Source organism: Anser brachyrhynchus (assembly GCF_964034855.1).
Source record: "Anser brachyrhynchus genome assembly, chromosome: 8".
In the NCBI taxonomy this organism is placed as follows: domain Eukaryota; kingdom Metazoa; phylum Chordata; class Aves; order Anseriformes; family Anatidae; genus Anser; species Anser brachyrhynchus.
This window is the reverse complement of record NC_137702.1, coordinates 15,531,005-15,557,508: the sequence shown is the minus strand read 5'-3', so window position 1 is coordinate 15,557,508 and position 26,504 is coordinate 15,531,005. Positions and strand designations below refer to the sequence as shown.

The 26,504-nt window shown below is 37.3% G+C and overlaps 1 protein-coding gene across 4 annotated transcripts in view; it reads left to right on the top strand.

The window, feature by feature from the left end:
• The window catches only part of COL24A1 (collagen type XXIV alpha 1 chain), a 134,834-nt gene that overhangs the window by 13,270 nt on the left and 95,060 nt on the right, over nucleotides 1-26,504 (top strand). For all 4 annotated transcript variants that reach the window (XR_013954444.1, XM_080602971.1, XM_080602970.1 and 1 more), the window contains exons 4-10: nucleotides 7,056-7,109; nucleotides 10,191-10,244; nucleotides 14,015-14,068; nucleotides 15,098-15,151; nucleotides 21,068-21,112; nucleotides 23,140-23,193; nucleotides 24,368-24,412. Coding sequence is in view for 3 of the 4 variants with exons in the window: in XM_080602971.1 (XP_080459097.1) it covers nucleotides 7,056-7,109; nucleotides 10,191-10,244; nucleotides 14,015-14,068; nucleotides 15,098-15,151; nucleotides 21,068-21,112; nucleotides 23,140-23,193; nucleotides 24,368-24,412 (360 nt within the window). In the remaining variant the exon portion in view is untranslated. The remainder of the gene's footprint in view (nucleotides 1-7,055; nucleotides 7,110-10,190; nucleotides 10,245-14,014; nucleotides 14,069-15,097; nucleotides 15,152-21,067; nucleotides 21,113-23,139; nucleotides 23,194-24,367; nucleotides 24,413-26,504) is intronic.

Sequence of the window (26,504 nt, the reverse complement as noted above, 5' to 3'; positions counted from 1 at the left end):
AAAATGGGAACAATCTATATGAAGCTGCAAGCAAGAAAGAACAGCAGTTTATGTTTAGCTTGGGAGATATGGTAGTTAATGCAGAAGTCTTTAATTTTTTTTAAACTATAGCATGGGGAAGGTAGTTCCACTTGCTCTTCTCTTGTGTGTGTTTATGTGAATATTACTGGAAAGTAATTTGGTAGATGTTAAGCAGCTCTTAACATTTGAATGTGTCCATAAATTTATGGCATGTATACCTTCAGCACTGAAAAATATTTTGTGTAGTCAGCAGCTGACAACTTATTTAAAAAATCAATTTTTACTCTAACCAGAATCCTGATGCCAAGAGAGGTTGTTACACAATTGAGAAATGCATTAACAAGTAATTCACACTAGTTGAGAGGTGCTCTTGCTTAATCTTTTCTGAATGTGATGTCAATCTGTCAATGTCTCTCTTACAGACGGGATGCAGAAGTTTCTTGTCTACAAGTTAGTGACAGCAGACCTTGCATTTGGCATAGTCTGTAGCAGTGAATATTGTGTGTCTGTGCTGGAGCGTTTTGCTGGGTCAGCATTTAACGTGCCCAAGGTCTTAAAAGTGATATGTTGCAGAGCCAGGAGCTAGATCTAGACCTTTGTGGGCACAAGCTCAGCTGAAAGGGCCAGCAGCAGCCACTGGGCAAAGCTGAAGCATTGTGTTGCCAAAGGGAGAAAAGACCTCTGTATGGCTTTTCCACACAAGATTTCTGTAATGTGCTTGGTGCGACTTGTGTGGCACAGCGCCTGTCACTGTCCTTGGACTCGCAGAGATGCTTTTGGTTTCCTTTCTCAGTCTAGTACACCCATGGAGAGAAAACAGTGGTAATCCAGGTTTTATCTGTGTGGCTCTAACCCTTTAATACATAGGTACCCACACAGTCTTATCAGTGAAGATCCTAAAAAAGCAACAGTGCAGGGGAAGAAAAAAAAGTTCTGATGAGGCATGAAGCCCCCTTTCTTCTTCTTTCATTATGTTGTGGTTGGTTTGAACCTTCTTTCAAGATTTCATCACTAAAATAACGTTCGTTCTATTGGAGTTGACAGGCAAGAACTAGCTTTTGTGGTTCTTAAACTCCTCAGCTTCATGTTAGCTTTTAATCATCTACCAGAACTGATTCTTGCCTTGTATAATTAGGCCCCTTGTGTTCCGTGATCCCACAGCTGTGGAATTCACCCATCACTACAAAGCAGGGCTCCAGAATTCAGGCTTTCATTTATGGGTAACATATGGAAAAGGGCACCTAATTCTTCAAAAGTACTATGACTGATTAAAATCCTAGCAATTGCAATGACCAAAATCCCCTAAAAAAATATGATGCAAGTTTAAAGTGAAACAGTGTGGTCTCCTAAAACACTAGTTTGGAGGGAAAGCTGCTCCATTTATCTGCTGAGCCTCTCCTTTTTGTATTGCAGATGGTATTGGCAATGTATAAAGGTTTAAAAAAAAATTTTTAAAAAGTGTGTTTTTAACAGTTTAACTGTCTAACTGATACTCTTCATTGCACAGTGCTAAGGCTGTTTGCAGTAGCATGATATATAGTTCCAAATGGCTAGAAGGAAGGGTTAGTAAGAGCTGAAGAGCCAAGTTCGGTTACTTACTGGCAGGTAACTGCATCAGCCTGCCTAGCTGCACAGGATTTGACTTCCCCTGAGAAATGAGCTAGGAATTAGTTTTCTTTGTTGGAAAAGTTTTCTGGGTTATGAAGACACTAATCTGGCAGGAGAAGTGATAGAAGACAAAATGTGGTGTTCCTTAGGTTATCTGGTTGGTAAGGACAAGTAGTCTGGAGATACTGCCAGGAGGAACTGGAAATGCAGTCCCTGCATCAGGAAGAATTGAGTCCTGGACGAGTTCCTCTTATTCCAGCCAAGAGGCATGAGGCTGAGAACCCTCAAAGAGGGCAGGAGTTTAGGAATCCTAAATGTGGTGCTACATAGAAAAGCAGTAAGAATGGTGTCATCCGAGATTTCACTCTTAGCATGTTTATCAGTTGAACAAAATTGCTTGCTGCAGCTCTCCCTAGCCACAGGGGATGTACTGGGCAGTTAATTACCTTCACATATCTTAGCTCTGCAGGTAACCCTCACAGTTCCCTGCCCAGGTTGGGAAATCTTTATCTCAGTATCTGCTAATTCAGTTAAAAAGTTAAGCTACTGTTTTATTTTTTTTTTTTTTTACTAGAAAAAAATAAAGTTTATCCTAATTATTTAAACGTTTCTTTTACTTCACCTGAAGCTGATACATTTTTCCTGTCTTCTTCACAGAAATCTTGAGAAGCTTTAATCTGTAACCCAAAGCCATGTATATTCCTCTGATGTTAATGACATTGCTTTGGTTGCTGTAGGATTCTTTACAGAGAGACTTCAACAGCTGTACAGAAGGGAGGTTAATCCTACACAAGTGACTGCCTGCTCTAGGGCATTGGGGAAGAGAAGTGTTTTTCGTTTATCACTTCTAATGAAATTCAAATGAAGCAAGTGGAAAAAGATAGGTGGGCATTCATGTTTGGTAGAATCCTGGTTGCTCAAAAATTAATGCTTAAAAAAGGTAGAGAGAACATGCTAGATGTAGGTAGAAGAATTTTGAGTGACAGAATCTGAATTCTAGATGGCCCAAAACTGATGGGGTGACATTTAGTGCAATATTACATTATTAGTGCAATATTACAGAAATCAGAAGTACAAATAGTTGTTGGGGAATGATTAGTTAGGCAATCAGATGAGGGTATTAGGCTGTTGTTACAGTACAACTAGAGAATGCATCAAGCATTACAGTGATAACCTGTATTCATTACTAGGAGGGATGAGCTTCGGCTATTTTTCTACTGGTTTGAGTATGCTGAGGCCACGGTTGAGAGAATTGTCCTCAATTTTCATGTGCTGAGCTCTGTCTTTAAATAAATTTAAAAAAACAAAAACATACCAACAGCAATTTGACAGACTGGAAGAACTGTACATGCATCCATAGAAAGGCTGGATTGAATATCCTAGGAAATCTGTGCACGCTCACTACAACACTCATTGAGGACCTTTCAAAAGGTAGTGAAAATTACTGAAAGTGTGGGTTCTACTATTTTTTTTTCAGGATGAAGTCACAACTTGAGCTTCTCCCCTCAGTTATATCAATGAAGTGCTCAGAATTCATAAGGATGATAAGTTGCAGCGTCTTTTTTAAAGAAGCTGCATACGATCTGTGTTGTGCAAGCTGATTCTATTAAAGAAGTGGATTTAAAGTTTGCATCTGTAATGTTTACCAAAGTAGTAATTTTTTTTGGTGGTTAAAATGTCAAGTACAAAAAAGTTAACACTTTTAATTGCTTCAAGTTTGTTTAATTACTACTGTTGGCAACAGTTGGAGGAGAAACTATTCAAACAAATGACTAATTCCTTGGTTTATGAGAGACTGACTCACTTGCAGAAGTTGTCTTCAGGAGCTTAAGTGGATGCCTGAGAGGTCTCTCTCTACTGTATTCATAAATTGCTTCCTAACTAGTATAGAAACAGTCATGCTGTCTTGAAGTTTGCTGTTCCTTAAACAAGTTGAAGAAGTGTATGGGGCGTAATAGCTTCTCACAATTAGTTGGAAGAACATTTCCAGGAAGACTGGTGTGTGGTGTACTAAGTCTGCTCTCAGCTGAGAGGTTGCATAAGTTGAGGAGTCTGAGCTGTGGGTTAAGGAGTAAGAAAGATGCTGTGGTCAAGGAGAGCCCTTGTTAATGCTTTAATCAGTCACCTGGGAGGGGCAATAATGTTTCCTTGAAATGTGTTGCACGTATATAACAAGTGAATGTTTTGAGAAGTGTTTAAGTACAGTTCTATGGCTGCTGTTCCCCAGAAAGTTAAAATATCCTTTTACAGGATGGAAGATGGAGGCACAAGTCAATTGGGACGCCCTTTGTAGGACTACCCTTTGTAGAATAAGGTCACTAAGATATTTCCCACTGCATATTTTCTAAGTGGTAATGTTCTGCAGATGCATTCAGCAAGCTGGTTTGTTAGTCCTTGTGCACAGGTAGAAAGGCAAATGGGCTTTCTGTGGAGAAAATGGTCTTGGAGAAAAAAAATTAAGATGACGTCTTAAGGATGAAGGAAGGATTGCAGGAAGACTCAAGTCTTGAGAGATTGTTCAATTAACTTTAACTGTTAATTATTGTTAACCAAAGACTTCATCTACTACAACAGCTGACTTTGTTTTAGAAAGCCTGAGGAAAGCATTATTCACCCCTGGCTATACAGTTCAAATTATTTTGCTACTTCTTCTAGGGTTTGCTGAGAGCTTGGTTGTGAGAACAGAGTGTGTTTTCCTACTGTGTAGCTAAAAGTTTCTCCTCCATTAGTTTTGCTTCATTTTTGTGTTTTTAGATGAAGAGAGGTAATTATTAATGAATTAGTGTAATCACAAAGCATTTTTTTTCCAAAGGAAGCAGACTCTTTAAAAAAAAAAAAAAAAACTATCAAGAAAGGAGTCGAGTAAAGAAAATATTCCTGCAGCCCTCATTCAATAAATCAGCAGCAAAGGCGAGAGATGTCAATAAATACACATTCATATTTCTGCCAAGAAAAAGGTGGGATTTGATTATTATTTTTTTACAGAAATGTAGAGAGTGTCTGAAATAAGAGTGGAGAAGAACATCTCACCACAAAAGATTGTGCACTAGTTAAAACTATTTTACTTAATGAAAAATGTGGTATGTTTTGTTTTGTAGCCAAATAATAATTTTCTAAACAAAGTGTATATCTCAATTTACAATTTGAGAGGAAAGATCAGAAAGCATTATTCCGGGAGCTCCCTGTGCTGTCTGAGGTGTGTTTTTGGAACTCTCCTGACAAAAATGCCAGGTGAAGAGCTTGCCACGTGTCTGCCTGCTAGGTTTTTACTCTTAAACACTATGAAGGTCTTTTAACTGAAGAAAAGTGCAAGGATGCTAGTGAGTGTTTATGCAGTCAGGGTGAATAGTGAATATCCTTAACTAAAAATATGATGTTAGAGTTCAACTTTATGACCAGGACTTCCTACCTGGGACAGTAACAGATCTAAATTACACCAGGATAGAAATACAACCAGTATGTGGTTTGTGTCTGCATAACGTTATGCAGGATGGGCATACGTACATTCCCAGCTATGAATAGGCAGCTGCACTGCAGTTAGGATGAATATTGCATTCAACAGTATTCAAAGTCTTGCTCCGTTATAATATCTCCTCGTGCAGAGCAAGACTTGCGTTGCTGTTTAGAGGTGCAGGTGTGGGCTAGGGCTACAGCAGAAGGGCCGTCTCTCTGCACTGTCCCTGTCTACCACTGAGCTTTCTTCAAATAGCTATCACGTCTATGAGAGTAACTTTGGGGAAATGCTGCCAGTACTGCTCTTAAAGTTGGGTTGTATAAATCATTATACATAAGTCATTAGAAGTCATTATTTTCAATGTGGGTGCCAACTGAATTTTCTGGCAGACGGAGCCCAGGGACAATAGCCGGTGCTCAGCACTTCAGAGAGTTGAGGCGTCTGCTCTTACTGCCCAAGCTGATGCCCAATTTCCCTGAGACTTTCACTGGCTGTAATTGCCAGCCTGGGGAGGGGGGGAAAAAAAGCCTATAATTTGTTTACAGGAGAATCCACATTTGTTGCAGGGACTAACTCCAAAACCAGATGTTTCCCAATTCTGATGGTTTTGGGGCAGTCAACAAGGTTCCAGGATTCAGCTAGACATTTATTAATGGAAGACTTTATTTTTCCAATTTAAAATTCCCCTGTTTTCTTAGACCATTTAATTAATAGGGCTATAACTATCTGGAGATATCAGTGTGGCTCTAGCAGATTTTTTGTGAGTAAATGCAGTGGGATCTTACTGAGTCTAGAACACTGAAGCTCTGTCCTCTAATGTGGAAGATTGTATCACTTGAATTTTGTCCAGTAAAAAAAAAAAGTCTCTGAAGATTACTATGATTAATGGGAGAGGAAAATATTTTTTGTTGTTGTTCTTCCTCGGAATAAGATTTTTTTTTCCAGAACTGTGCAAAGTAGTCCATATTTTGGCTAAATGAAGGTAATTGGCTTGATATTTCCTAAAGCCTGTAATCAGCGCTCTCTTCTCTGCCAGTGATGTTCTTTCCAAGGTAAAAGAAATGTCACTTCCCTAAAAAATTAGGTTTATAAAAAATACAGTTTTGCCTTAATAAAGTAATTTATTTGTTGTTACTAAAACCTCAAAGGGATTATTTTATAAATATATACATATTTATTTTATGAAAAACATGCTGGCTTTTCTTTTCAAAGCCTGCAAGTTGGCCATTTCATTTTAGTCACCATACTTGCCCTTTTGATTTTCTCTGGTATGCCTGCCAGCTTTCAGCAGTGTTGCTTGGGGGTGGGCAGGATGATATTCAAAGTGTTTCACCTAGGCTTTCAGGTGAGAGGATGCAGAATTTGCGGAAAACAGAAGCATGAGAAAGCCTGGGTGATTTATATTATTTATATATGTATATATATATAAGCAAATTATTTATATACAAGTGAAACTAAGGGTGAACATGTTGCCAGTTATCCTTATCCCAAGCTTGTAATCAGGGAACCTGAACAATCATTTGTCTATGTTTGTTTCTTTTTTTTCATGTCTGTCTTTTCTGTGCAGTGGTATCTCATTTTTCATGATTATTTATCTGACTTTTTAAAAATGTTTGGCATGCCAGTGTGTTTATTAAAAAGGCTTAATTATCCTTTGTTCTGTGTTTTGAAATACACTAATCATGTTTCTAACTCTTGAGATCAGTTCTCCTTCCTTTGTAAATTTTGCTTAAGTGTATTTGTATTAATCTAGATTGTCTCCAATTCCTCAGGCATAAAATAATTTTTAAACATAATCTGATATTGAGCAAGACTAAAAACACACGTGCTTGCAGTTTGGGAATCAGTTTTTAAGTAGAGAAGGCTTTTACTAGCAAAAAGTCATCAGCAAGAAGAATTGGTCTGATTCAGACTTGTGGTACTGTCCTTGTGCTGAATTTTAGCCTTCATTGTTTTGATTTTCTATCACCAGGGTCCTCCAGGTCCTCCAGGCTTACCTGGTCCGTCAGGAAAGAGGGGTCCTCGGGTGAGTAAAAGCGTGTTCTTGTGTGGGTCTGCACAAGTCAACGATAATTAAACTGGAGTTGGAGTTTGCATCTTTTTGTTTTATTTTCAACCTTATTCATATACCTGTTGACTATGAAAGTATGTAATTCTTAACGTTTGGTAGATAGGTTAGAATAAGGCAAATTAATCAACTTTTTCTTCTGCTGTGACCCTTCAGCATAGTTAATTCTGTGTATGGGTGTGTACATGGGGCACTGTTACATCTGCACCTAGCTTTTGTTGCTTGCAATACTAACTTTTTGTTTTTCCATGTTGCTCCCCTTTGCTGCTTTGCAGTCTAAGATCACGTTCATTTGTTTTTTGGAACGAGAGGGAGTGAGCAATGTATATCACTGCCACAGAGGAGCAGGCGGTTGATACAAAATTAACCACTGCAAGACGGAAAAAAAATCATTCCTAATGATCTGTTTTGGACTTGTGTGTTACAATAGCTTGATAAAAGGTGTGATAGGTAATTATTGTGTAGAAGATTTAGGGTAATGGTATTTGGGGATGTAAGTGGTTATGGCTGTAGCACTTTAGGCTAGCTGAATGGCAAGTGGGAAGTAAGGGAGCAGTTTATATGAAAATCTCAGCAGGTGCGTGGGAGTAGCGTTGAGTCAGCCTTTGAGGCACATTTAAACAAGTTATCACACATAGTGTTGAATGCCCTTTCAAAACGTGGTGTGGCTGGGTAGGAAAGTACACTGGTCAAGGGGGCAGAATGACCTGGTGCTTTAGAGCAGCTGGAGGTAAGAGAGTGGATAAGACACATTTAAAAGTATAAAATGAAAACAATTTCTTCAAATACATACCTTTTTGACTTAATTTCTTGGGTTCTTTTCTCAAATTATCCTGCTACATAAGAGCTGACAGTACCTACATCTCAGACTTTTATATTGCCAAACAATATTGCCTCTGAGGCCATTCCTGCCTCAGAGGCAGGATCCAACATACCCAAGCCAACCCTCACAAGTGGAAGTTGCCTTTGTTTTGGAGGTTGCCCATGTGTCTAAAGCCATGCCTGTTGGTGAGATCTCTCTCTTGCTCTGTTCGTATTGCTGCAGATCCTCTTTATAAGTGTAGAGGACTTAGGTGTATATAGGTGTAGAGTATAGTGTTCTTTATAGGTGTAGAGTATAGTGCTCTACTGTGTGAGTTTTCTGGATTAATTATTGAGTAGGGCATCCTTCCTGTTGTAAGGAGACATTGTTTATGGTAGGGTACCTGAAGAAGTAAAGAAATGGCCAAGGTGATTATTATTTACCAGCAATTTTGCCACAGAGTTTAAAATACATATTTATATGGGCCAAGAAAGCTTAGAAAAGTACTTGAGCAATGGAATAATTTTTTTTAAATGTTATTGCTCTTTACTTTGCCTAATGCTGATAAATTCAAGCAATTACAGCTAGTGAAAAGACATGGTATGTCAGAGTAGTTTGAGCCAAAAAGCATGTAAAACCCTGTTGATGCAAAGTTCATCTCCACATGTACAAGTCTGCCTTGTGACTTTGTCTTCCATCGCGTGAGCTGCCACTTGAGATCTGAAAACGTGACTCGAGGTGTCGAAGGAAAGCAGCAGAGTGCAGAGTCGCATTGCCTGGGCCTTTTGCAAGGTCTCTTGGGTGCATGCCCAAGCCTGATTTTGACAAGTTCACGAGGGTTGAACACTTTGGGCATGGTACCAATGTCTGATTAATGGTCAGAGATTGCCATTAAAAATGGATTTTGATTTTTGTGTTTCTGTGGTAGAGAAGTCCACTGAAGGTTTTTGGTTTTGTGTGTATTTGGTTTTTTGGCTTGTTCCAAGTTTCTCAAGAATGAACTTTCAGTGACTTCAGAATTAATCAACAATGAGATCAACTTCCCCTAATGCTTCCCATTCCACCAGGATACCTTTGCACCTCTGTGGTGCAACACATCTTCAGTTATGCTCCAACTTGCAAGTGACTCTTGCAAGCAGCAAAAGCTAGAAGCCACTTCAGCACTGGAGCTCCATTGGCACTTTCTATTTGTTTCCTTTCTCCTAAATCCCTGAGAGCGCCTCCAATGTTGCCAGCAGTCAAACTAATCCCACGTGCTATTTGAGAGATTAGTATTTCTATGGAGTTTTGTCAACATTGTCATTAGTAAGACAGAGCGCTTAAGAGATATAGCTTTCAGTGTTACTGCAAGGTATGATTGCTAAATTCAGAGTCATGTGAAGAAAAAAATAGAGGCTGAATTTATCTCCTTTAAGAATACTGAGAATATGAGAGAGATGAAACAGATTCTTATTATTTTGTCATTTGGATGAATTGTTTGGCTGAATTTTGGCCTTAGTAAATTCAGTGAAAGTTTCGCTGCTGACTTACCAGAGATAGATTTTCACCAGTTTGGCCCTCCACTTATTGGATAAATAGCTGCTGACAGTCATTGCAAAAATATTTTCCCTAATGCACAGTTTGTCATGGACTGAGGATTACTCAGTGTATTGCAGGAATGGACACTTATCCTGGACGGTGTTTTAACTGGATATAGATAGTCCCGGTTAGCCATTCTGTTCCTGGAATGGTTTTAGTTAAATTATTTTGGCAACAAACCCATTTTCTACATTGGTTGTGGGAGAATCAGACAGGTTTCTATCTGTGATGATTTATTTAGAGGAGATGGAATACTCCTGTTTGAGTCATCCCTTAAATCAGTGAGAACTACTACAATTCCTTCTTTTTGCAGTTTATAACTGGGTGCCCCTGAATGTGATCTTTCTGCTTTAATCCAATGCTTCCAAGTTTTGCAGTTGCACTGGAGTTGCAGAGGAACTTTGCAGTGACTGCATGCCAAATACCTGTTAAGATTTGGGAAGATGATTTAAAAAAAAAAACAAAAACATGAGAGATTTAAAAGAAGGGGGAAATACTTAACTTTTAGGAAGAAGTGCACATTTCTTGAGAATCCTTTGAAAGTCCCAAACAGTGCTTCTAAAAGCAACAATTATACAGTAAAATGATTCATGGAACTTTTCACAGTTGTTCAGTGATGTGCTGAGTAATTCCACTCTCTTTTTTGTTTGTTTTTATAGGGTATTCCAGGACCACATGGTAATCCAGGTTTGCCAGGACTACCAGGTCCAAAGGTGAGTTAATTTATCTATGTTGCCATGTGAATACGTGAGCTTCTTAATGACTTTTTGGAAGTCATAGCACTGGTTCGTTTAATTGAAGCAATTGGCCTTCTTTGGTTTACAGATGGAGACTATTACTGTAAACAATTTTTAATTAAATATAATCAATCAACATCAAAACAAAATGGCAGTTTATTCAGGGAATAAAAAACTATGTGCAGAATGGTGGCTTGGAAACTGTTACCCATGCAAGTAGTTTGTGCTTCCCAAAAGAGTTCATGTAAATTAGCTCAGCCTCTTCAATAAACTGGAATTTATGGAGAGTAAACATTTAATTGCTGTAATCTTTTTGTCTTGATAGAAAAGAACAAGGGGGGAAAAAAAAGACTGAGTAATTCTCTGTAAATTCCTCTTTTTTGTCAGTACCCAACCTTTCATATTTAAATACTTTGCTATTTCAAACATTATCACTTGATTAATATAGTAATTTTCTCTAGATGTGTGAATGTGATATTTAAAACTGAAGAAAAAATACAAGACCTGGAAGCTCAAATAAAAACACTTCAAACCTGTGTAACATAAGGCCCTTTAAACAGTCTTGACAGATTTGTGCAATTGCAGAATGCCTTCAACTCATATTTAGTTTGAATGATTTGATAGATAAGTTAGGAAAAAAGAACAGCAACCATGATTTGTTTTAGTGCGATTCCTTGTGGCAGGAATCTGACCTGTCATGACAGGTGTTAGAAACTACTTGAGGACATAAAAAGAAATTAAATAAAGCTTTCAGTGTTGAACACTGTAAAACGAAGCAACTCTATTTGTTATGTTCTTTTGTTACTGTCTAGTTTTATAGGAACAGTTAGATTCGTAGTTAATTGTCACAATATTTATGGTTGCTGTATAATAGAGTACATTGTTAGGAAAATAATTGTAACCAATTACTCCTAGGTTTTGTTTGATAATGGATTTTCCCACTCCACTGAGTTATAATCCTGATCAGTCATGTAGCCATCTCCATGAATTTAAAACCAGAAGGGATTGTGTGGATATGCACATATCTATACACACACACAGATATATAGGTATGTATACACACACATTTCACTAGGTGGTTAGCGCTCTTCCTAATCTGTTGGACTATAAATTACCCTTTCAGTACAAGTACCTTCTGAAACACTTTTATTTGAAAAGAAACTAACTGAGTGCTCACTAAGAATTGACTATGAAAATCCAGTTGACCTACACTGACTATGGAAGCTGAAATGAAACACTTCTGTTTGATCTTAACACATTACAGATGAGTTGCAATAATTTTCTGGCAGAAATTGTATTTCTTCATGCAGAATTGTATTTTACCTATGAGATGCATGCATTTTCTCTTCTATGTTGAAACATCCCTTAGGCAGTTGTTTGAAGCATGGAACAACATTAGCTAATATCCTTCTCAGTGTTTCTACTGATCCTTTCAGATAGAGAGCCAGATTCTACCCCGAACTTATGCTTAGCAGTTCTTACCAATAGCTAAGTGTCCTCAGCATTTAATTTCTGATAAACAGTTGATTGAGGGCGTTAAAGTCATTTAAAAGTACTTAAGAAGCTTGACTATGTTTCTGGCTCACAGGAAAAAGGGTTAGGTCAAGAAAATCAAGTTTGTGGATTTTGGCACTGTTCTAACTACACTCTAATGTTACATAGATTAAATAATGAGCTGCTTTATTTATCCTCGCATCTTGACCTGGTCATGTGTTCATCCAAATTTGAAAATGATGCATAACAATGGCTGGTTTGCTTTTTAGATTAAAAGTAATGAGGAATTATGTCTATAGGGGAAAGGAAAGGCTGTGAGTTAAGTTGTCAGAAGGCTTGTGTTATTTTTTTTGTTGTTTGTTTTGGGGGAGCTGGCGTGTTTGTGTTGATTTTGTTGTTTTTTTGTGTGTGATTTTTCTTTTTGGTGGTGGTGGGTTTTTTCTTTTCTTTTCTTTTCTTTTTTTTTTTATTTGTGTGTACGTGTCCAGCTCTTTGCTAGTTTATATTTCCACTCTTAGTTTAATAAGCTTTCCTGCAGTGGAAAATAGAAGCAGAAGACTGATTGGATTTTTTCAAGGAATATTATAATCTACCTTTCAAAATGTAAGCCAGCTGCTGGAATATACTTAAAAAACTCTTACCATGCTGAAGAATTGTGTTCTATGTGACCTGACAAATTGACAGTAAAGATTCATTTTTCCTATATTTCTAGACTTTATTTTTAGCATTCACTAAGCTTAGTTTCTCCAGTGGCTTCACATATACAAATCTTAACTGTGGTGGGATAATTCTTGATCTGCAGTAATGTAAGCAAGAGGAGTATCAGACCCAGTAGCATTTCATGTGTATAAAATTTATATATAAAATTCAAATATGTAAATTTTTAACTATTTTACAGGTCTTAATTGGCAGACTGTCAGGAAGCTTCACACTGCTCGTTTTGTACATCCCTATGAGAGGAGTGTTGGGTAGCTAGAGATCTCCAGCCATGGGTGGCAGGTGTTGTTGTACCTTGTCCCCAGGATGGCCTAAACTGTTCCTTTCAAAGGAAACAAAAGGTCTCAGTGACTTCCCTGTAAAGCTTGACCAAGGAGCCCAAGCAGATGGTACACGTTCTGTGCCATTTAGAGGAGTAACTGAAGATACACTGGTATCTTTGGTGTGGTGTCTGTGGCGTTGGCAGAGGTGCCTGTAGCTGAGAGCTCTGCAGGGCCAGGTGCCAGGCCCTCCTGCGGGGCCTGGTGGCAGGGTCTGGCACCAAGGGTTTGGAATAGCAGAGATCAGTGGGGCAGAGTTCTTCCCTGCTCTGTGGCCTAGTTTTAGATGCAGGCAGTAATTTCTGCCCAGGAATGATGAACTGTATAATCAGCTAGGAAATAATTTGTAAATGAACAGAGGCTTTCAGGCATGGTGACAGCTCTGTCCTTCCAGGATGTCTCCACTGGGTAGAGTAGCGTGAGGAAGACCCAGACACGTTTAAATCAGCGCAATAATATAGAGTGGTTATCTTGCATTGTACTGGGGAATACGTGGCGTCCTGAAGTGGTGGGTCCTGAGGAAAGCATTTTAGTTGGGGTGACTACTGTAATCGTGCTTAGCAGGACTGCTTCTCATGTGCCTTTTTAAAGGGTTAGTGCAAAAGTATATTAATCTTATGGACAAGCTAATGGGAATACCTGTGAGAATAAAAGTGGTTGCTGAAAGCACGTGGTCCTTTAAAGCAGCCTTTAACTCGGAGAAGAACACTGACACAGTTAAGTAAAGATAAGCATTTGAAGTAAATGAACAGCTTTAAACAGGCCTACTCTGGATTAAAATCCTTTAATCCTTTAGGATTTTAAAATATAGTTTCACAGAAATTGAAATAACAGCATGCTCTACTGGTATCCATTTACTGTTTGATAAATAAGGCTTTACAGGCAAAACAAATAACAGGTCATATATTCAGTTATAATTGTGAATACAGACACACTGACATCTATATTGCTAGACAAGTTACAAATAAAAGCTTTTTAATAAATGTTGTTGTGACATAAAATTTCAAAAATATGAATCTCCTTTCAGTGCGAATTACCATAATTTGTCATCATTCTTTTCAGATTTTTTTCCAAAACTTTTTCAGTAATAGTAAATACAGTTTATATATACATTCCCACTTCTCTTGCTGTAACAGTGAAAACGTTTGTTTCCACATACATAATTTAAAACTCTGTTCCCGGGTGATATTAATGAGCTTAATTTCTCTGCGATAGGGCCCTAAAGGAGACCCAGGATTCTCCCCAGGACCTGCAAAACGTGGGGAAAAGGTAACACCTTCTTAATTACCAAAAAAAAAAAAATTTTATCTGTTGCATTCTTCTGTGGAAGTCTTGAGTATAAATATTTAGAATGATTCTTCACGGAAATGTTATGTTTGAAAGCTTGTGGCTTATTCATTTTTAGATTACGAATCATCTGATTACATATGAAACTTTAAAACCAATGATAATACTAAAAATCTAATGGCATATTTACATTTCAATGTGTTAGACTAGTTCTTAGAGTGACCTGTATTTGTGAAAAACTTTATTAGGAGCATTTGCTGTTAGTTCAGTTGCGGAGTATTTGTGCTAAGTATAAAACAGGTAGGAGTCCAGGACTTATACTATCTATAATGAAATAAGCATTAACAAATAACTGTTGTTTACTAGCTGCTGATGTGAATGTAAAATAATATTTCTTTGTTAATGTGTAAATTTTGTTGAATCCTAACATTCACAAATACATATTTTCAATGTTAAAGAAATGCTGAGCAAAATTCAGAAAAGTTTCTATTGATGCACTGATAAGAAATTTAACTGCTGCTTTTGTAGAAATAGCAACATTATTTTAAGCTAACGAGCTTGTACTTTTGACAATCTAACCAGTATTAAGAGCTATATACGGCCACTTGAAACTCAAAGTTTATTCTTTGCCAGGAGCCCAACCTATCACAGATATATTGTTGAACAGTTTAAAGCTCACCCATGTATAAGTATTAGCTACACCTAGTTGTATGTAAAATGCCTCCATAATCCAAAAATATCAGATGGATAGGCATTTTTCTAGTTCTCTTTCTTTTGGGTTCTCGACTGTTCACCCAAGTCAAATTTCGTCAGCCTAAGTACCAGCTGGTAGCATCTGGAAAAGTGTAGCCTATTCTATTTTATTCCTTTAAGCAAAAAAATCTGTGCCTAGTAAAATATTTACTTCTTCATACCAAATGTCCAAGAGTGCAAAGATATGAAGTCCTACATATTGATAGCCCTAGATCATGTTCCAGTGAAGCAGTGATTCTGGATATTCTTCTTGTACAGGGTGATCCAGGCCCAATAGGCTTTCAAGGCCCACCTGGGATCAAAGGCCAGAAGGTAAGTTCCTGTTTCCTTTTTCACACAGGCTTCCCTGCCTCAAATGCACAGCCATCAGAAGTATATCTTGTGGTTAAGGGAACAAAAAGTGAACGAGCTTTATGCCTGCTGTTGGTACAGTTAAATGTATGAGGTTCCAGGGCCGTCAGCGCAAAACTTTCTGTAAAAACTAAACAAACAGATTATGGCAGGCATGGCATGCCCCTTCTTGAACAGAATGGGAGTGTGGGTGTGCCTGCAAGATACAGCCATTTAAAAATTGATTGTGTTCAATTTTCAGTAAGTCTCTTAATTTTGTTTATTGTGTACTTCATAGTTTAGAAAACGTTCTTTGGGATCTTGTGCTCTTTCATTGAGTAGTAATTCTGGTGCTCAGTGTTTCAGTGCTGCATTATTTACTACATCTCCGAATGTGTGCCAGAACTGCTAAAAATAGAAGCCAGGTGAAATAAGTTCCGATTTTGGATGCTATATAATGGCGATGTTTTTTGGTATGAGAAACGTCAGGTGCTACACACTGCATTTAAGAAATACATCAAAACTATGGCAGGCCCACATATACAAGAAAGCACAAGACAAACAAGGAGATTTGGGGAGGGAAATTGAAGGATGTTAATAGAGGGAATGAAACAACATGAAGAAAATGAGCAGAGTAGAGTGAGGGAGTGGGTATAGCTTATGTGGAAAGATTATCTGACATGTCCAGTAGGCTGCTCTGGATTGTCAGTATTGTTAATAAAATGGCACAGTAGAAAAAATCATCAAGAAGGTTGGAGGGAAAGTAGTGTTAAATGCTGTCTTTTAAGAAGACAATTTTGTTTTGCAATTGTAATAAAAAAGATGGAGAAGAGATACCACAGTAAAATTTTGCAGTAGTAGCACTAAAAGCAGTTGTAAAGTGTTCCTCAAAAGAATGGAATGAACTGTTAGAAATACAGGCCCTGGAATTCGTGGTCTTCCTTTGACATATGAAGAAGGAATAATGATTGAAGGCTTGCCTGTTATTGACTTAAAGAAAAAATGGTATTGCAACAAAACTCATTCAGTGTTACATTTTAAAACATCTTCATTCTATGTTGTCTTGATCTTAGTGTAAGACAATTTTTTAAACTATATGTAAATAATCGTTCATTTCTAGAATTCACCAAAACAGTAAAAATGTGACCAGAAAAGGAAACTATCATTGATTAGCATCATGAGTAGCGTGAGTGTGGAAACTTGTGTTTGCCAAACACATGTGGTCCGCAGTTCTGTGAACTGAGAAAATGTATAGCTGTAACAAGAATTTGCAACGCAACCCTTCTGTTGGGAGCTAACCTACATGTTGATAGCTTTTGTTACTCACTGAACTTGGGCCACCTTGAGATTCCCCACGTATTGTGCTTTCTCATTTCATCAGGTTTATGCTTTTACTTAGAAAACAAAGTAGTTTTTGTTTTAAAGGTTTTTAGATGGGAAGCAGCTGTCACTTGTTCTGGATTATAAGACTGACGTTTGGGGGCGAGGAAATGAAAATCTCATGGCCATCATGCTTTCTTCCTGCCACAAGAATTCACTCCTTATCTGAGGCTTAGAGACTCAGTGGAGAATTGTGATCACTTGATCACTGGAAACTTTACTCTCTATTTCCATGTTGTACACATCAGACACTAATTAGAACCACTTTTAAGTTAACTTCTGCCTGACCTACATTGCAAGAACACCAGATTTTGAACACACTACACCTGTAAATATTAAAAAGCATTTCATGCTTGCTTTTTTTAATGACAAGCTCACAATTCATTGTTTTAAATAATTGATCATTATCACTTTTCAATATATATAAATTGGTAAATGCGCTGTCAGACTAGTCCTTTTGCTGTTAGCTTATTGTGATCTTGGAAATTATTTTCAAAGGAATGTAAGCACAAATAGCTGTGAAATAAACCAGATACAAGAATAAACTGCAGGAAAAAAAAACAAAAACAAGTACTTCAGTTTTTGTTTTGTAGCCCAGTACTACCGGGTAATTGCCATAGTACAGAATAAATAACATATTTCTGATATTCTTTCTATTCCACTTAAAAAGGAAGATAAGAAAATCTTATATATGAATTAATGGTGTCACAAATTCTCTTTGATATTTGGCAGATGGCTTGTGTTAATTCAACAGTTTCTAAACCATGAGATATTTGATAGCAAATAAGCCTGAAGTTCTTACAGATATTCTTTTAATAGTGTAATACAAATCTATACTAGTTTCATGGCAGTTACATTTTTTTGTTGATTTTTGTCATTGTTTTCTTGAACGACTTATAAGTCTGAAGTTTTTCTTCAGCAAATTCAACATCAATTCTGCATTAACCATAATGGTGGTTGGTGGCTTTGGAGAGCTGAGGTTTGGGTACACCGCAATGCCTGCTGCCCTCCGCTGGGCATTAGCACACCTGCCGTCAGTAGCTGTGGCTGAAATTGTGTTCAAGTTTTCTCATCAGAATTTCCCTGCTTCTGGACTTTGTCTCTTGTTACTCAGTGCTTATACAAAAACGTGTTTTGGAAATGTGAGGCCAACATCCATATTATTTTATTTATTTATTTATTTATTTTGATCTGAATGACTTCTGAGAAGCCATATGATTTTATTTTTTTTTTCTCCTGAATGTCTGAATTTAGTAAATCATATTAGGAAAGGTTCTTGGAAAGATTCTTTTTACAAAGAAAAGAAAAAAGAAATTCTCAGTGCAGTACAACAGCACAACTACTGTTTTGTATTATAACTATAAAATGATGTCTCTTTTTATAAAGCTGAATACACGGAGGGGTTAGTTGTTTTTTTCTGTGAGATAGTAAAACAAAAGTATGTTGTTAATCAGGACTATGGAAACAGATTATTTTGATGGACCTTTTTCATTACACACCATGTGCTGGAGTATGTATCCTTGTGGCTACATATAAAATATGACATATTTCTTTTGCCTGTAACACACACTATAAGAAGCCAAGCTTTGCTCAATTCATGGTAGGTTTTTTTTTGCCCTGGATAGTGTTCCAAATTTGTTCTAGTGTAAGAATAGAAAATTGCATGTTTATGAAGTGTTTAAAGGCTGTATTTTCAGGCATCTTTGGAAACAGAGAAATGATGGCTGGAAATTGAGAATTAGGTTGAGGAGAACGCTGTTTCTAGAGCAGTTGCACAAATCTTTTATCTGGAGCTATCTTTGACAGTGCCACTTTAAAATCAGCACTTACAAAACTTTCATTATAGCAGTGCAGAGACTTCACCAGGGTAGAAGCCCCCTTGTTCTTTCCTCCTCCCAAAAAGGGCCTACTTGACCTCTACAGACAGACGAGTAGTTGCCTCTGACAGGGTACTGGGGAATAGATTGGTCAGAAAGGACGATGCTCGTGTATACAGAATTCATTCAGCCTGGGTCCTGCTGCACTGGCCATATGGTAGACAGACACTTAAACTCTCTGTGAAGGCTTCTCTGATTGCCATTAGCTGGTGGTAAGGATCATTCTGTAACGGAGAACAAAATATTCTTGCAGCTTGCGGTGTTCTAGTTATGTGCTTGAAGTCTGTGTTGCTGTAATTCAAAGCTTCAAACCTTTCACTTCCACGTTGATCTTTTAAATCAAAGTGTTGATCTGCGTTAGGATTTGGGAGGTATTTCATTTTCCGAACCAATGCATGTGAACTTGTATTCCTTTTGTTCATTTTAATCTTAGCTCAGAGCAAACTGGGACTTGTTTTTGTGGGTATGCTTAAGAATATGAACCTGGACTAATGAACAATCCAGAATTTTTAAATACTCGCTTTAGTGTTGTTTAGCTTTGTTCCCAACCAGCATCGAGTTGAAAATAAATTAGGACTGTGTTAAGTCTGAATAAGAGAACAGACATACTGCTCTAAAATTGAAGTTCATAATAGCAGTTTACCTGTGGCAGAAGTAAGATGGTGTTATGTAGAAACATACATGTGGCAATTAGGCCTACTTCATCTCACAGTTCCTTGTGTGCCGCCTTTTGAGATTGTCCATGCAGCTGTCACTCAGATAAACTGACCCACTTTAAATTGTGACAAACTTCTCTTTTAGTCTTTGCATGTATAACAGCACTTGCTTTCCTTTTTCCCTTGCAGAGAAGTAATAAACTACTGAGAGATTTCTTCTAGCAATGCTTATTTTAGTTGATCATTTAATCATAGAGAGAGTGTAAACTTCTAAAATGGGCAAAACTCGTGAAATACAGACAGGACTGGAACCGTAACAAATGTAGTGGCTTTTGAAGCACAGTTTGAAATCTAAAGATATGTTACTGGGTTATGCATGCATCTTTAATTCTGCTTTAGCAATTTAATCATTTTTTTTCTTTAAGCATGCATTAATATAGTAAATTAGAATATTTTGCATTAACTGGTTTATCCAAGATCGGATTAATTGTTTTACGCTGTATATCTCTTACAGGTTTTTTTTTCCCACAACAGCAATGCAGAGCTGTTTTTTTAGATACAAGATAACATGTATAAGTTTGCTAGACTTATGTTATGGGAGAGGATTGAAAACAGAATAGATTATAATTTTGCAAAATGGCAATGTCCTGTGTGTGATTAGCAAAATGAAAGGACACACCTGCTGCGTTGGGTTTTGAGAAAATGAGGCCTTTGGGCTGCTTAATGAGTACATCTCTTTTGGACCAAGATTCCTCAAGCAATCCTATAATAGTAAAACTGCCTAGCAGATGTCATTATCTTCCGTTACCTAAAATTATCACCAAGTAAAGTCATTCTGTCCTTTAATTTTGTATATGATAATTAATTCCGTGCAGCAGTACTCTTTTTGTCCTGCAGAAACGTAGCCAAAATGGGGGGATACCTAGCTTACTGAAATTGTTTCAGGATTCCTTATTACAACGGGTCTGTCATGTTACCCCCAATCTCTATTAATAAGCAACACCATACCCCAAGGCAGCCAGATGTTCCACATCAGCCAAGGCACTCCTGCTCCTCAGTCAATGTGTTTGAAGCCAATTTTGTGATAGATTTCTGTGTGGAATGAGGATTGTTTTGGTCTTATCCCAAAGCTGCAGCTTGAAAGAAGCTTGTGTATTCCCGGTACCTCTGCAAGGGATGTGGAGACCAGACGCTTGGCCTCTGCATCAATCGTGCAACTGTTAGAGTCTCTCTTTTTGGTCAGCTTGTTTGGATATTTTTGGGACAGTGTAAAGACATCCAAGAAGGTTTCCTTTTCAAGTGTACTGAGGCTGATAGCAGGTTCCAGGTGTATTTTTAATTCTTTTTTTTTTTTTTTAATCTTTAATACCTAAAATATGGTTGAAATTGTTGAAGTACAGAGTAAAGTTGGATGGTTTCATGATTCCAGCACCACAGGAAAGAATTCTGAGATGAGGAACAGGCTATTCTCTCCACTGATATGAACTCCATAGTATAATAAGGGCTAGAATTTGTTATAAGTTAATTTTTAAAAAGTATTGTGTCCTGAAAGGTCTGTCTTCCTTAAGGTGTCCTAGAACAGTCTGGGTTGACTCCATATAGCTGTCCACCTTTCTGCTGTGTGCAGAGAGGGCATTATGACAAGGATTTGGAGCAGAGTAATAAACTGGACCAAATCCAGTTCTGCAGTTTCAGCAATCACAGGGGAAGGCATCCTATATACTCCTTTGTTTAAAAAAAAAGCACAAGTCTGGAACTGTCTTTAAGCATGCTGATATCCCAAAATTATCTACACTGCCGTGATGATTTTTTACTCCTTTTCTCGAGGTTGGCTTCCATGAGAGCTTCTAAATGTAAACCACGCTAATGCTGCAGGCAAAAATGTTTGGATATTTTTTTTCTTCATAAAGGGAGATTGGAGTGAGAAGAGAGAGTCTCTTTTGTGCTTAATTACATTTATTACGTGTCTGTTTCTCTACCTGCAGGGTCATAAGGGTTACCTAGGACTGCCAGGGCCACGGGGTGAGCAGGTAAGTGATGAAAACACAGTAGACTCTACTCTTTGGATGAGAACTTGAGAATGGAAGAATGCATAATCCAATATAAGACTTCAGTGCAATCAATCAGTGTAAATTACTGACTGCTTAAGGAAATACTTGATAGTTCTTGACCAAGAATCAGATTACATAGAGATCAGTGTGGTGAAAAAATGATCTAGATGAAGCAGAAAAGACTAGTTTGTTTTTCTTCAACTACCGCGCTGGCTTGGCAGAGGCTGGTGTAAAATCCTTGTTAGAGGCACAGTTCAGGTGCTCTCAAAACCTGTTATGTAATGCTTCTAATGCCTTTTTTTTCTTTAGTCTCTTAACATGTGGAAAGTGAAGTGGTTATACAGTGCGTTTTTCGCACTTCCATGTCAGTTCAAGAAGCAACCTCTTGGAGATATCCAACTGATGAATGCATCATGTTAGCATTAACAAGGCACCTAACAACAGGATAGGTGGAAACATGAGTGCCCTTTTGGACAATGCTGAAAGGGAAATGGTGATGATAATAGATGATAGACAGCAGAAGGGAGATGATAACTCATGAACATCATCCATAATTTAAGTTATGTTTAGCCATCTTTAGCCATCTTTGCTGAATGAGTGGCGATTTTTATTAGGCGCAAAGGTATTTTTCTGTGATGACTGTGAGTTAACAGATTAACAGAACTGCTGTAAATAGTTTCCTTTATTATTGTTTAGAAAGTACTCTGAGTTCTCTTTTAAGAGAGCACTTTGGAGGACGGTGTTTTAATTTGCAAGTAGTTCTTACTGTTGGTATTTTCAGACCTGTTTGGAGAAGGTGATGAGTTACACCAGTTACTAGTCATCTGTAGCACCTATCCATGTCTGTAGTTTTTAGAAGCTTATACAGCAAAGACAGACATTCCTCTGCATATGTCAATTGTTGAATTCCTTGCACAGCTAGTAACCAAAGCAGAATTTTAAAAGATAAGTTGTAAATACAGTGATTCTACTGCTTTTTGAGCTTTTTTCATGCATGCTTTTTTTTTTTTGAGTTCCATTTGAGCCGAAGTAGGAGAGCACAGATCCCATTTCCACAGCATAACATCTGTCAGAAGATGAATCACTGGCAGTTGAAATTAAGTGACAGAATTGCCTCAGTGGCAGCTCACTGAAACAAAATATACAGCAACCCCTTTTTGCCTCTGCACTTTTGAGTTGTCCTTCCTATGGCTGCTGTTTGACCATAAATCAGCTGTGAATGGCTCAGAGGAAGTCCTGATCTATTGCTATAGTAACACTGACATATGACAGTGAGTGGAAGGGTCAGTCTGGGAGACAGTGAAGTTTATGGACTTGGCTTTTATAAAATAAAGTGAACTGAACAGAGGTAGGTGGAGCTTCCCATGTCTTGGCGATGGCACCATAGCATATGGCACCATTTCAGAAAAGCACCGTTTTCTGAAAACAGTAGGGTGTGCAGATTTTTAGTAGTAAAACAGCAACATGATTGACTTTTGGATTTGATTACGAGGAAGAAGGTGGAGAGAAGCTCAATGCGTTCATGACTAATACAGCGCTATATTGACCTGATTCTGGAGAACACAAAGAAGTTTGACTTTATTTGAAGGACAGAAGAATTCTAATTTAATGAAACATTTAACGTATTTGTTCAAATATAGCTAAGACCAGTGTAGTTACTTTGCTATAAGGATCTGTCTCCCGAGTCCTCCACGACTACTTTCATAAGTTGTTTGTGTGTTTTTATTATGGAAGTAGTACACTTTTGTATTTCACGAAGTCTTACACTACTCTTGTAATACCTTTTTAAGCATATGCAACTGATGGAATTACTTATATATGACAAGTAAGTTTTGGGTAGTTGCTGTGTAACTTTTTCAAAAAGCGATTTTTCAGTGAGCTTAAGCTGTTTCATATGACTAAGTGTTAAAAGAAAAATGATAAAACAATTGAACTCTAAACGTGACATTAAGCTTTTTTGCTGTTTCTGTATTTTCTTTCTTTTTTTCTCTTTTCCTTCCATTTAGGGAATTCCAGGACTGGCTGGCAGTACTGGGGCAGTGGGTTACCCTGGCAGGCAGGTGCAGTAACTGTTACTAATGTCTTGGTAGTTTTTTTTTCCCATGGTTGTTCTTTTCAAGAGTATCATATGTAACTCTTCTGGAACTAAGAGTATAAATGTATTGATCTATATCCTATAATCTATTCTTGAAACAAATCTCTTTCACAGGTAATGCCTTTAGGTAATGTTGAATCTTGTGGCCTTTTAAACTTGGATGGCCTCAATGCATAATGCTGTACCTTTCTGGTGCGCAAAAATCACTGTAGGATTGAATGTCTAAGCACTGTATGTTCCTGCATAAACCTCTTGTAGATCTGTGTTTTTAAACTGAATTTCAAGTTTAGAAGCAATAGGAAAATGCTTATTGTAGTATAGTTCCTCATGATTTGCCCCAGTGTATTTGCTTCACTGCTGAAACTATTTCTTCAGCCTTTTAGAGAAACAAAAAGAGTTTTTTCCACTCAGATAATTGAGAAGGAGAACCAACAAAACCAGAAACCAGCTTTCTATAAACACAAGCACTTATATGAAAAAATAAACCAGTATTTATATAAGCTAACAGATACCTCGGTCCAGTAACACGAATAAGATGTAAAATAGAAATATTCATTGTTTTCCCTATATAAAGATATGTGAGCCAAATTCAACTATTGACTTTGTGTTTTTATGTCTGCTTGAAGAGTGATTTTGCCCAATACTTTAGCATTTTATTGGGTTAGGTTTGTAATGGTTATATATTTAAAAATTCCATTACAATATTTTATATAGTAATGGATGGTAATGTGTTTGTGTTGAATCATATGAAATGTTTAGAGCATTTGGACTACATATACTATTCAGGCATTAGCTTGAAAATAAATGGAACTGTGTCCAAATATAAAAGCTTATGAAAAGCTCTGTGAAATTATGTCACCGTCATACGAGATCACTGAGTCTGGAAAAAATTTCCTCTGAGAAGAAATAATTTTAATGTAGAGGAAGTTTTGGTCATTGTCTAAGATTCAGCCATGAACTAATGGAGACCTTTCTGAGAATGGTTCTAGGGCACTGCTTGATGGCAGACACCCTCTTCAACTTTAATCACTTTGAAGAACGTATTACCAGCTTGCAGTTAACAAATACTATAAACAAGTATGCTCTGTTTGAAAGAACTGGAATTTAAAATTAAGTACAACTCATATCTTTTTTAATAGGGCTTAGCTGGACCAGAAGGTAACCCAGGTCCTAAAGGTGCAAGAGTAAGTAAAGATTTTAAGCATTTTGGCATGCATGCCTATTTTCACATATAAAGTACATAAGAAAGGGTATGGGGAGTTTCATGTATCTCTGCCAGTTGTATGCCCAGTGAACCACTATGTCTTTACAGAACCTGAAACTGAGATCCTAGTACATATTCAGAATAAAAAGATAACTTTTTTTTTTTTTTGGCCATGGTGAGAGGCATAGAACAGTCTCATACCGATGCCCTTCCTCTCACTTGGAATGCATATGGGCAAGAAAAGTAAAGCAGTAATGAATGTGGGAGTGTGAGATCTGGGAGTGTAAAGGAGTGGACATTTCCTGCCTGAAGCATTATTTCCATAACAGAAACTGCCAAGAAGGGGAGATGTATCTGCCATTTACAATCTGCAACAGCTACAGAAGTTGATAAAGGGAAACAGTCTTGTCACATAAAAAACATAGAAGTGGTTGTCTTCTAGATTTCAGAATGGTTCGGTTCTAGTCACACACATTGCAGGGACTGAAGGCTCAAACTTTAACATTCTGTTGATTCAGGGTTTGCTCCTGATTGCTTTTGGAGGTAAAATAAGTAGGTTTTTTTTCCGTGTTTTGCCTGTTTGTTTTTAAATAGGCACATGCGCATGTATACATGCGTCTGTGTGTAAAAATTTTTTGAGCCTGACTCTCACCATCAGGCAGTACACATCGGTTTCCAGAAATTTTGATATCGCAGGTTGCATATAAAGGGTTTCAAGGGTCTTTTGCAAGCTGTTTTCAGGTCCTCAGCTCCACAGGGCTCACATTGTAGATTTTGCTGAGCAGTTTGCTGTGTTCTCAAGCATCTATTGAAATAATCTTATTGTGTTACTAGATTTGTTCTTGCCCCATTTTTAAAATGTAATTACTAAAAGCCTTTACCTGTAATATCTTCTTAAACTAAGTCTGTTTTTTTGGCATGGGGATGTCTTTGATGTCAGTTTTCATTACAGTGATGGGAAAAATGCATTTGTTGGGATCAAGTGCCAACACATACTGCACCCTCAGGGATTGTATCTCTTCTACATTTCTTCACTTTATTTTTGCGCAAATTCTGACTGCATTTTGTCTCATTCTCCTCTCAACCAACAAGGTATTAAGTGATCCCAGTTACTTCCTGAAAAGTTAGTACTTGTCTGTTGACACAAAGCTAAAAATGGCCAATGTTTAGAGGTATGAGTAATTTTGGAGAAAAATATCTGTCAGGTCTTAAGACTAAATCCTTTATATGACTTCTACAAGCAAATTGCAATAAAAATGATGAGGTAGCCTGTTGAGTTATACAACTGTGAGGTACCATGGAGGTATGTAGCTACATGTTGTACAGTATCTTTAAAGACTTAAGTTTAGAGCATCCCTGCAATAAAACTATAGTCTGCTTCTCAGCTGTTTAAGAAATCATTGAAAAAAATAAAGTACCTTCCTTATCGTGGAAGAAATGAGTTTCTTTTAGAGAAATAGATTTTTTTTTCAGAGAAGTAGAAAAGCCAGGGATTTTTTTTTTTGTAACTAACAGTAACTTTGTTCCAATCTGTTTGAATCTGTTAATGCAGAATCCATTATAATTTTTTTTTTTTGTGAATTGTACTGTCACTTCAACAGCATGTTTCAATGCCCATGCAATTAATTATACAAGATCTGTTTTTGACTTTCTGAGAGGAAAGTGGGAGAAAAATACATGGTGACTGCAATTCAAGAAGAACATTCTGCTTATGACAAGATAAACTCTTGGGGACACTTGTACATAACAATGGTCAGACAAAGTTATTAGAGATAAGGAACATCTTTTCTGATGCATTTTGTGAATAAGGTTAGTATCAGCAGCTTTTTCAGATTTCATTTATTCAAATAAAGTCTCTGCCAGACTGACTTACTGAAACACTCACCTCATAGTTCTTTGTTAATATATTCGGTATCTGTATAATAGGGAATTGTTTTTGCTGTTAGCTGGAGAATAAATCCTCGTCACATTTAAGTCAGTTAAATTTCACTGGTAATTTAAAATGAGCCTGGATTTAATCCCTGGATCTTGAACCCACAGCTAGAAAATACTAACGGGCAAGCAGTGATGGT